Here is a 12,234-nt window from a genome sequence, read left to right on the forward strand (position 1 = left end):
CCCAAACCACCCTCTCTCTTATCCCTACAGAGCCTGTCCCAACTCTGCCAATGAATTGATCTCCTACCCCCTGGTTTCATACCCCACCAAAAGAAATTCATTATCTTCTCCAAATCCAAGCAAAGGGATTTAGGCAGTTTAAAGACACTCATGCAAAAAGTTGGCAGTGCCTGTGCAACTGCCTTAATTAGCACTTCCTTACCAGCCGCAGAAAGAAACCTAAAGGTCCATGCACTCAACCTCTTCCTCAGTCTATCTTTGAGAAAACTGAAAATCGCCACTTTGGACTTCCCAATTAGTGAGGGGAGACCCAAGTAGCGGCCAGTATCCAGAGGGTGAAAGACCTGGAGAGAATTACATACCTCATTTCGCAGATAACCCCTGAACTTGTCCAAATGCTGCAACTGCCCCCCTCAACTTTCAATTGTAACAACTTACCCCTTAAACTTGTCCAATTGTAAAATATAACCCCAAATTGGGAATTTTTTTACCCCGTATTTGAAGCAACCGTAAAATTTTTTTTTCCCGGATTTGTATCACGCTAAAGATCTGATTATCACACTCCACGAACGTTGCAGATTTTGTATTTCACATGTTTCTTCAATTGCAGTCCATGTCAGCAATTTGGGATTGTGTTTTACAATTGGACAAGTTTAAGGGGTAAGTTGTTACAATTGGACAAGTTTGAGGGGTAAGTTGTTACAATTGAAAGTTGGAAGGGGCAGTTACAACATTTGAACAAGTCCAGAGGGTTATTTGTGTATTAGGCCTTTAAATTAAACCCCTAACTTTAACTTTAAGTATTTAAACTTTGTTAAACCTCTAATTAGTGGGATAAATATCAAACTCGATTTAATGTGCATAAGTGAAATTTATTTCTACATGTATAATGTACCTACAAAGAGAATAATAATAAAACTCTTTACTTATCTAGATGAGAAATTTGACATGTTAATAAATTATAACTAATTGAAAGTAATTAAATAGTTAGAAATTTTAAAAAATAGTAGGGACCTTAAGATGGTTTTCTTCCAAAAAGAAATGGTAAAATATATTCATGATTCCTACAACCCTAAACCTTCTTGATACACTAACATGAAAGTTTAAATAAAAAAAAATACCTGAAAAAAAATTGACGATATGATGATATGAAAATAAATATTTGACTGTAATTTATGGTCATATGGATGAAAATAGAATAAATGACGCTAGTTTTTAAGTTAATTTTCTTTGATTTGAACTTTAATATTAGAATAATATAAAATTCAAAGACTTTATATCATAAAAGGTAGGTAATTAGAACAATCAACCATGGATTGAAGTGTCTAAAAAGTGAGAGTTATGCAACTGGCCAGAGGTCCAACGCCACTCTTTATCTTCTAAACCCAAGTCTAATCATTGTGCAAGGGCTAGCCAACGCCACTCTTTATCTTCTAAACCCAAGTCTAATCATTGTGCAAGGCAGGAGTTAGCCCGTAGTCAAACTCTGCTTAAGCATAGGCATGACTCCGAGGAAGCTATCAACAATAGTTGGAAACAAACCCCAAATTGATATAAACACTACTATATAGAACCTACTATATAGAACACAAACATGGCGATGGATCTCTTGCATCCCTTAATTAGTGGACACTCGTTTAAATTGAACCATCCTAGTCTATCGGGGGCTATGAGGCCAACATCCACTCTTAGGAAAGAGGCGAATTTCTCGACAGGGGAGGGAGCCTTATGGATATTTTGGGCTCCGGAAGAGTCCATAATAAGTGCTCCTACGAGGACCAATGTTTCACATACAAGGGGACCTTTCGGGATAGTAATGCCTAAGTATGCATTGGCGGGACACACATAGAGGGGAAAAAGTCCCTCGAGATCAATTGACTGGCTGAAAGCTTAGTGAAAACTCGACACCATGCGGAAATTTGGCGTAATCTACGTAATCTACAACTATCCCCGTGACATTCCTCCTCATTCATATACCCAAATCTGAATATTGTGGGCTAATTCATTCACATTCATGCCGAGGGAAATCACAAGCACACCAAATTTGGCTTCACATGTATCACACACCACATGGTCCTGGTAACAGTTGCAATGTATATACAGCCTGTAATATAACTCTTTTTCAGTTCTTCCTAAAAGTTGCATATTTATTCTAATTAAATTTCAGTCAATAGGGCCACATACCTAAAGCAAACTGTTTTGGAATACCTACTAAATATGTAATATGTTTTAGAGCAAGAGCTGGCTGAAATTCCTGTCAAATCTACTATACATTGCATAAAAGAATGCATAGCTTCAAACATTTCCATCACCCGAATAAGGCCTAATACATGCATTGCCATGCCCCCACAAACTTCATACAACCAATTAAACTTTATTGACTCTGAACATGCTTAAAGTAACATATTAACCTTCTAACCGTATCAAATTAGAGGGGACAAGTTTTGACACGATTTACTCAGTAACATGACATGATTGACACGATAACCCAAATTGTACTCCTAGATAAAGTTACCTACTGTCCCTAACTTGCTTAAAAGTAATACGTGTTTTAACTTGTCTAAATCTCCACTTTCTCTATCACGTAGGACTTAAAAGGTTAATCATGTCATTTTAAATAACTTCAATAGGGGGGGGGGGGGGGGGGGGTATTCAGTCATTCTCAAAGTTGGAGGATGAATGAACGCCAAAACATTGGCTCCTTTAATGACATGCTTGTAATCATACAAGAAAACATCTCCATTATAGTTAACTTCCAAGAAAGGACAAGAAGTCATTACTCACATGCAAATGTTGGAAGGAAACAGTTACCCATATATATCATTTGTAGTTGGTGCATATCACACCTGTAGGGAAAGACAATCAAGGACTCGGAGATTATTTGATCATTTCAAGGTTCGCAAGGATGGAGATTTCCTTAGAGACTTGCAGATATAACTTGAAGTTAAACAACAAAAGCAGATTAATGAGAAAATGCAGACTATAACTGTGATTGCATCAATATATCAAAAACTCAACATAATCTGTCTCTATATCTCAAGCAAAAAGTACAAAAGAGAGCTAAAAAAGAGAGAAAACAAAAATAGCCTCATATTGCTGCAAAAAGCTGCTTCGCCAGTTACTTAACATCTCACTTCTTCTTCCCTGCCTTGGCGGCATCTCCCGCCTTAGTCTGTACATGGACCAAGAATCAAAATATTTTACGTGATGGTTGATAAAATTCCACGCTTTAAAGTATTATTTGGCCCTGACCCATAAACAAATGTTTGCTTTTGCCCCTGACCTATTATCTTGTGACATGTACCCCCTGACGTATAGTAATCAATCACATTTTTGGTCCCCGACATATAACAATCAATCACTTTTGGTCTAATTTAGATATAAATTAGCGCGTATATAAGGAGGCCCTGTAAAACGCATGTGAGATGATTACTAATCTGGTGGAGAAGAACTGATGTTCTCTAAAGGTTGTACAAGAGGAGAACCATGTGGTTTTTGGGTGTGAAATTTTATATGAAGTTGTGATGCAATTAGCAGCAATCATACGCAAACATTTAACGGGTCTCCTTATGTACGCGCTAATTTCCATCTAAATTGAACCAAATGTGATTAATTTTTATATGTGAGGGGTGAATGTCACAAAATAATAGGTCAGGAGGCAAACACAAACACTTTCGATAAGTCGGGGGATCAATGTCACAAAATAATAGGTCAAGGCAAACACCTTTTTAGCCTAAAACTTCCAAATAAAAGTTCTTCATTACCTTCTTTACACCCCGGATTTTCTTAGCTCTGTTCTTCCTTTCCTTTAATTGTTTCCTTGATTTTTCTACCTTGGTGTCTAGACCATTCTGCCAACCAAAACAAGCAGTTCTTCAGGAGAAAAAAAAAGAACAATAATAGAAGCAAAAGGGTGATTTAACAAAATGATTCATGTGAGCACACTATATAAACAATAATAATGAACATGAACAAAATAGAAAACCATGATAGACTCGTAGACTAGCAGAAGAGAAGGGAAATCGTAATTGGATTTTCTCAGACAGATCCATAGTTATTAAAGGAGCAAGGTGCACTAAGGCACAAGGAGATCCCGGAGCCTAGGCGAGATGCACCTGCGCACTAATGTGACACAAGGCACACTAAAGAAAAATAACAATTAAATCATAAATAACAACAGTTAACATTTATCGTATCCAATTCATCAAGACTAAAGTCTCCATTTGCGATATTTCTGAACTCTTCAAAAGAGGGGGGGGGGGGGGGGGGGGGGGGGGGGGGGACATTTTTGTTTGTTGTTCTTTGCGATAATTTTCTTTCCTTTTTTATTTGTTTCTATTTATTCTAATTAAATTTCAGTCGTATATCATGTAGATAGGAAATGACTGAGATTAAAACATCCTATTTTTAACTTCGAACCTAAAATACGGGTGTAGCATCTAAATTTGCACCTAGGCAAAACTGCAGCAAGGCTCACTCAGGCACACACCTTTTGAATAGGATCTGCCTTTTGGATTTTCAGGTGAAATGCGTGGAGCCTAGCGCCTTTAGCGCAGGCACACCTTCGGTAACTATGGACAGATCTAACCATATGTTTCAGTACCATCTTTGACATATGTAAACCAATTCATTAGCACCGCATGATATCAGCATATCTTTCATTGTCATGAAAATGAATGTCTTATTATCCTCGTGAGTGACTTCCATCATTCATCAAATATCAATTTGCAAAATGAAAGTCAGCTCAGGTCATATCTTGTGATGCACTTCATTTAGCTCACGACTCCTCCAAGCGTTTTGCTTCAACTGCAATGCTATTCTTGATTGAGAATTTTGAAAGTGTCCTAATATGCTAGCTCTGAAATTGTGTGTGAAAATAGAACATATGGCATATAAATGAAAGAACACATTTTTCCAGTATAAGTTTATTCGCTTAGATCAATCACGGGCCCTGATATTTTTCTATGTTAGATTTTACTTATTTGTCTTAATTAAAGAAACTTCAGCATTTCATATTTTTGCACAACTCCAAAGTCTAAATCGAACAAAATTCGCTAACACACCAAAACATCCAAAAAAATCCAAAAAACATTGTAAAGGAAAACCAACAATATCTATCCTCAACCAATTTGATTCTAGTGACCAAACTACCGCAAAATCGTCATTGCCAAAGAGCATGCTAAAAATTAACCCTTCAGAAAATTCTCTGGATCATAATTTAATACCTTTTTACAGTTCACCTATACACCATATTGTATTAAACCCAGAAAGGTGCAACAACACTTAAATATATGGTGGTTTTCATACTAGTAAATCAACCAAAACACTTATGCTAATTATCACTACACAAACTCTCCATTCACCTGAACCATAAAAACCATTAAGAGCTAAAAATGCTTCCACTCACTCATTTCTTTAACTCATCCCTAGAAATACCCTCTAGGTTCACGTATCACATTATTGTGGCAATAACATATGAAGTTCATCAAGAAGTTAAGAATGCGCCCTGCAACAAGGTTGCAATGTCCAACCATAATTATGACCCAAAATTATCCTAGGAGAAAACCCCACATCAACCAATGGAACATAAACTCATCAAGAATTTCCATATACCCTATGAAAAAATCATACATAAAGAATTGCAATATATATATATATATATAAATAGACAAGGTAGTTACCCTGATCAGCCTGTACTTCGGCTCAAACTTCTTTGCATTATCCACAGAATCGTATATCAATCCAAAACCAGTTGATTTCCCACCTCCAAAGTGTGTACGGAACTTGAACACAAATATTGCATTTGTATCTTTCACTTCGTAAAGACTTGCCAATTTCTCCTTCAACTCAGCCTTGATAAATGACAGTATCAAATTAGGAACTAGAATTACCTCAACTAATTCGCTAACAAGCAGAAGAAAAACATATTAAATCAAATAGAATATACCTTAGAGACATTAGCTCTACCCGGATGTAGAACATCAATTACCTGATTAAAAAGTTAAAAAAAAAGGTTAAGCAATTCAGCAGCCGAATAATCAAATTGAAATGCACTACCGAAAGATAGAGATAGAACCCACAAACTGCTTCCTAGAGAGTAACCTGTTGGTCATGAACTTCCTCGTTCTGATAGTCACTGCTTTGTCTGCCATGGTTCTCCTTGATTTGAAGAAAGAACATGTTACTTTACAGAAGAAAATAACCCAATCGATTCCAGTAAAAACCAGAGGATCTAATGGCACTTACTTTGTTTAGTTTCCTGTAACTAGTTGTTTCTCTCCGGCGCCGATGGGCTTTGATCAAGTTCTGTGCGAGACGAGGCATGTCTCGTTTGATAGGGTTTTATTATATAGTAACAGTGAAATAAGGTTTCGTTTGTTTGGCAATGTGGATTACCGTGTTCCTACCTTTTTGATTGCAACTTAGCTCTAGCTAGAGTAGAGAAGCAAATGTGAAATATTAATCCATTAATTTCATGTAGAAAGCCCTATTAATTTCATTAGATGCTATAAAGAAAATATTAAAGTTGTTTTTTTTTTTTTTTGTTTTAAAGTGAGTATAAAGTTTTGGTAAAGGCTATGCTTACTTTGTGTGTTTTTATCATTGGATTAATTTTCTAATCCATCATCCAATGGTGAAAACACACCAAGTAATGGTACTTTGTCAAAAATAAAGTAACCATAGAAGCCACCTAAAGTTTTTTTTAATTGAATATAAATTTTATTAAACTAAAATTATTATTAAAAATTTGGACTGGGTTTGAGTTTTGAGATAAATCCAAGTTCAATCCATTTTGTGTTTGAGTCTAAGTGGGTTTGGACTGGACTGAATCTATTATGAAATATATATATCCAAATCCAGTCATTGAAAAGCAGTTCTGGATGGATTGGACGGGCCAATAAGTTTTTGAATAGGTATAATACACATTAATAAGTTTTCTTATGATATGTGGAGTCAAAACATATCAAACTGTGTAGGTGAAGTTTCTCATTTAACATGAACCTCCTATAATTTTCTATTAACAATACAATAAATATTTTAAACATTTGATATATTTTTTTATGATTTAACTTATATGGGACAAATTTATAATATTAAGAGTTGTAATTGTGTTAGTAATACAGTAAATAGTTTATACATAATCAATGATTGGGAGTTTAATAACAGTAAATGTTTTTAAAATTTCTATTAGATAGGACTAAATTGACACTGTTAAAAGGGTTAGGAGCAATTTTTATCATTTTCCTACAGTAAGGCCCCGTTTGTTTTCCATTTGAAAAAACATTTTTCGGGTTTTCAACATTAATTTTTTTTCACATTTTCATGGGTTTCCACTTTTTTTCCATGTTTTTAATATTTTTTTTACTTTTCGTGATTTTCGTATTTTTCCACTTTTTGTGTTTTTAATAAAATTTCACATTTTTTTTTGTTTTTTTCACGTTTTTAGTGGTTGGAAAATATTTTCCAGTGTTGTAGCCAAACACAGAAAAATATTTTATTTTCCTGCACAATATTTTCCCTGCATAAAATTTTCCAGAACACAATATTTTCCCCTAAACAAACGGGGCCTAAATCTACATTTTCCTAAAATTAAAATTAATAGAGACTGTATTTATTTGAAAGTTTAGAACTTAATCAATAAAATTGGAAAGCATTAAGGATTCAAGTATGTTTTTGCCTACACCTAGGAACATCTTTTTATTAAGAGCCGTTCGATCAGACTCTTACAGATTTGAGCGGTCAACTGATCGAGCTATGACATGTTAAATTTGTTAAGCTTCCTCGAAAGCGCCCAAAAAAAACCCACAACGCTAAGTTTCCTCTTCCCTCTCTTTAAGCGCACAATCTCCGTTTCCAATTTCCATTTGCAACACAATATGCACAGAAAATCCACGATGAAAATGGGATCACTGAAATCGACGATTTCTGCAATTGTGCTGTTTTTATCTATTTTCCTCACCCTTTCCTTCGCTTTTGCTGCCTCCGGTGGCAGAATGGGCGGCGACGCATTCTCCGACCGATCACCTTCACCCCCATCAAGAGAGGATGATCATTATCATGACCATTACTACCATCACCATCATCACCATCGAGATAATTGGCGTAGTTCATCGTCGAATCGAAATGAGAATGAGCAGAGGAGTGAAGGAAGTAAAAGTAATGATCTTCTTGGTTTTATCATACCTGCTGGTATGGTTGGAGCTTTCTCCTTAGTTGTCTTTGTTGGGTACATGAACAATAGAGCCAGCATTATGATGATTCAGGTATGATGAATGAACCTGGTTCTTTTAATTTGTGATTTATATTTCAAAGAGTTGGCTGTTAGTTTCAGCTTTCTTCATTTACTGATTAGGCGCTCTGTTTCTGTTTGATGAAATGTCTAGCTTGAAAAGCCATTGTTAAATTTAGGGAAAAACATTTGATATAGTTCCAACTTCCAATTGATTCATCAGAAATGGATATTGTCTTACACGAAATGATGATCTATTCCATTTGTCAAACCCTAACAGTACGGCGATGTTGAGAAATTCTTACTCATTGGTCTCCCTTATCGTTTGAATCTTTCTCCGTGTCTTCTGAGCTCTACGAAGTTACAATATTGGTGACGAAATTCTGTAACTTAGAAAAAGAAATGCAAAAATGGCGTTCAAAGTCTGTTCTAAAACCATCAAATAGTACTTCTTTCCGTGTCTCTTCCTCTTGGTTTTTGTTCCCTCAGATTATTTTACCTTTGAAGTTGCATATCTATTATATGTAGCAAGTGACTCTGTTTTGATATTTCTTTTCTATTAGTGTTTGGCTGGTTCATCAATGAGGTTATATACTTGTTCTTCTTGTTACTTCATATTTTAGAATCCTTTTCTTTGCAGTACACATGAAGAGAGCTTTTACTTGAACCTAGAACCTCCCACTCCCACTCCTGCTCCCCCCTTCCCCGCCCTTTTTCCCACCCTCTTGAGTAGCTTTAGTTAACCCTGGGTCGTCTTCTTATTTTCCATGTTTCTTTTCATGAACCTAACCCATGATGGAGGCTACAGTCTTTAGGGGTTTATTTCTTTTATCTGTGTTAACTGATTCAGGATTTGCTTTTCCAGGTTGGCTTAACCGGCAATGCCCGTTCACTTAAAAAGGAACTCAATGAAATTGCCAAAACCGCAGACAGTTCCTCAGCAAAGGGGTGGCAACTTATATTGACAGGTTTGTACTGGCAATAATGACATTTATGATTTGATTTGCATGGTTCATAATTTTTACCATACTATTTACTAGCTAGTTAACACAAGAAACTTGTGATTACCTTATTGTCTTTTCTTTTGTTTTATGGATACAGAAACTGTAACTGCTCTGCTTCGGCATCCACAATACTATATATCCGGTTATTCATCGGTAAGTCAATCTGATAGCAGAGCTCAAGCTTCTTTTACCTACGAAATTATGATGCTTTTTAGTTTCCATTTTCTTAATTATTCAGTGGAATTTCCACTGATAATAATGTGTGTTGAAGAAAACCACCTTATGCCTAAACAGAGAACTACAGATGCCGCTCTCAACTTTTTTAACATGTTCATTTTCTTAGAATATAGTGTGGAGGTGTTGAACTTGACTTGTGAGAGGAAACTCTTGTTCATTTACTTGAATCAACAATGGAACATGAAAAGATTATATGTTGTGCTTGCTTCTTTTATGACAGGTGAAGCAGCATTGGAATGTTGAAAGTGTGGAAAAGAGCTTTAGAGAACTCTCAAATGAGGAAAGGGGGAAAATTGACTTGGAATCTCTGGTTAATGTCAACAATGTCAAGAGGCGGAGGACAGTCATTCCTGAAGCTAGCAAAATAGGAAAAGATTATATTGTGGTAAGCCATCTGCTTTAGCATTTAGGCATCATACTCTGTCCTTCAAATTATATTTGCCAAGATATTCATGTGCAGGATTACTGGTTATCCTCTATACTCTTAACTATATTTGCAAATGGCACATGCATTTTATGAAATGTTATATTGATAATAGCTCTAAGTTAATTGTTAGGATTAGGAACCATGCCATTGTCTTGATGGGCTCTAAAATTCTGTGAAATGTTAGAAGTGATATTTTCATCGTTCACAGATATAAATACCTTAAGGAAGATTTTTGTATTGAAGCAAATGTAAAACTAAACAGTTGTCTTTGTCTGCTGTTTTTTTAAGGACCATGCTTACCTGTGCAATATAAACTTCAAAATATTGCAGTTCAAAGCATTGAATTTGATTTAGTTTTGACCAAGTTCCATGCCATTGATGCTATGAACTTCTTTTATCATTTGATTTGTAGTTTTTTGCGAAACGATGACATAACATGTATTGATGTCAAAACAGACAATTGATGCTAGAAAACATAGACAAATAATTGGTTTTTTTTCCCGCTATCTGTGCGCAGATTGTTCGACCATTGATCTGCACATTAATCCTGATAATTACTGTCATGGCTAGATTTTTTGCATCCTTGACGACATTAATTATATATAATTTGTTGTATGCATGAGAAAGAATTTATTACAAGGACCTGAACAATGAGTAAAAAGTGATTTCTTATTTTTCTGTTTTCGTCTGCCTGTCATTGTTGAATCTCAGATCACATTTAGAGGATCTGAACTGCGAGTATTTCTTTCACTTACAGTTAAAATTCTTATCGTTGTACTTTATTGATAGGTGACGATTCTCGTAGCTGCCAAAGGTTCATACAAAGTTCCTCTCGTTAAAAGCATTGATGACTTGAAAGATGCATTGAGATCTTTGAGCATTAGTTCCAGCAACCTTCAGGTGAATGATAAGAAGTCTTGAAATCTTGAACTTGCTAGTAATAGTGAATTGCATCTGATACACATCTTGCAGGCTGTAGAAGTGCTTTGGACTCCACAGGACGAGGATGATACTTTGTCGGCGGACGAATTGGTCGAATGTTACCCACTTTTAAGGCCCATTTGATACTCCAGTGTGGGCATTTGTTGTAAAGAAGACAAGGAAACCTGCATCAAGTTTTGACTTGTGTACCAAAGAGAAAATAGAAGATGCCAGGTTCCCATTACATAGGAAACACCATTTTTCTTTGTTTCTAGTGCATTGATATTCTGCAAGATGAAATGTTTTGTATAAAATCCAATTGTAATAGATGGACCAATCAAGTACCAATATGAATTTTATTTGCTTGATTTGTATCTTAGACACCATAGGCTAACTTTGAAACATGACAAAAATAGCCAATTCAATACAATGTTCTATATATTGCTAATCAATAATCATCGTTCATGCTCTTAGGACCGGGTTAATTGCATCCATGGTTATCTAACTATCTGAAATGGAATGTCAATGTCATAAAACTTCATTTCTGGAAACATCAAAATGATTCAACTTTACATTTGATTTTTGATCCAATTTGGCAATAACAATCATGGAAATAGACGTGTGGACTACACGTCAGATAAACTTTGATTCGCATTAAAAATATAAGGTATGTCATCAAACCCAAACCAACCCATTTATGAAAAAAAAAACTCCGACCTGAAGCCGTTTCCTTTTTAATCGAGGTTGAGTCTGTTCAACTAGATTGGGTTTAGTGATATGGTACTTCCTTTAAATTTTTAATCTATGTGGAAAATTTATTTGATGTATCATTCACATGTTCATTTTCGTGACTATTATTGTCTAAATCGGGTTAAAAGATCTCCAAGAGAAATCAAATACAAAATTGGATGATGTTCAAAAATTGGGTTATGTGACATTCTGTGTATGATACTTGGAGACTGTGAGTGCAATTAAACTCCCTAGAGTTTGTTTTATTTTGTTGAACATTAGAAGAAATTAATTAATTTTTCTTTCTAAATAGCTATGAGTTCCGAATTTACTTTGAAAACGTATATTGAGAAGGAAATTGCACAAAGTTTTGATAATAATTCAATTATTGATGACTTTGTTAATACGAAAGATATGAAATTGCATTTGGAGGGAAGAAAACCTATGTTGTACTTATTTTAGAGTCTCTTCCCATGCATCTCTCACAAAAAAGTGTTATTTTTTATTGTATGGATCTTATTACTTATAAAATATATTATTTTAATTAAATAGAAACTACTTTTTGTGAGAGGGACATGAAAGGAAACACTGAAATGTGGATAAGAGATTTTCTTCCCAATTGGAGTAGTATCACATGTTGTAAACATGTGTTTGATTGTCTCTTCCTTTTATTTATATTTCATTAA

The 12,234-nt window shown here is 35.1% G+C and overlaps 2 protein-coding genes across 5 annotated transcripts; one reads left to right on the forward strand and one right to left on the reverse strand.

The window, feature by feature from the left end:
* Nucleotides 1-2,962: 2,962 nt before the first annotated feature.
* LOC136219739 (small ribosomal subunit protein eS24z-like) lies at nt 2,963-6,400 on the reverse strand. 4 transcript variants are annotated; one of them, XM_066007241.1, is made up of 6 exons: nt 6,247-6,400; nt 6,103-6,159; nt 5,948-5,989; nt 5,682-5,852; nt 3,765-3,851; nt 2,963-3,172 (listed from the first exon to the last, which is right to left on the reverse strand). In XM_066007241.1, the coding sequence occupies exons 1-6, from the start codon at nt 6,322-6,324 to the stop codon at nt 3,131-3,133; spliced, it is 477 nt and encodes a 158-aa protein (XP_065863313.1). In that variant the 5' UTR covers nt 6,325-6,400; the 3' UTR covers nt 2,963-3,130. The 4 variants fall into 4 exon arrangements, with proteins under 4 accessions (XP_065863313.1, XP_065863315.1, XP_065863314.1 ...); XM_066007243.1 differs by having other exon boundaries at nt 6,081-6,159; nt 6,247-6,384; XM_066007242.1 differs by having other exon boundaries at nt 6,103-6,156; nt 6,247-6,339.
* A 1,410-nt stretch (nt 6,401-7,810) lies between these two features.
* On the forward strand, nt 7,811-11,289 carry LOC136219740 (FLUCTUATING-LIGHT-ACCLIMATION protein 1, chloroplastic-like). Its single transcript, XM_066007245.1, has 6 exons — nt 7,811-8,264; nt 9,096-9,198; nt 9,332-9,387; nt 9,692-9,856; nt 10,688-10,798; nt 10,871-11,289. The coding sequence occupies exons 1-6, from the start codon at nt 7,878-7,880 to the stop codon at nt 10,961-10,963; spliced, it is 915 nt and encodes a 304-aa protein (XP_065863317.1). The 5' UTR covers nt 7,811-7,877; the 3' UTR covers nt 10,964-11,289.
* The last annotated feature ends 945 nt before the right edge of the window (nt 11,290-12,234 follow it).

The sequence above is a fragment of the Euphorbia lathyris genome, chromosome 2 (assembly GCF_963576675.1).
Source record: "Euphorbia lathyris chromosome 2, ddEupLath1.1, whole genome shotgun sequence".
Taxonomy (NCBI): Eukaryota; Viridiplantae; Streptophyta; class Magnoliopsida; order Malpighiales; family Euphorbiaceae; genus Euphorbia; species Euphorbia lathyris.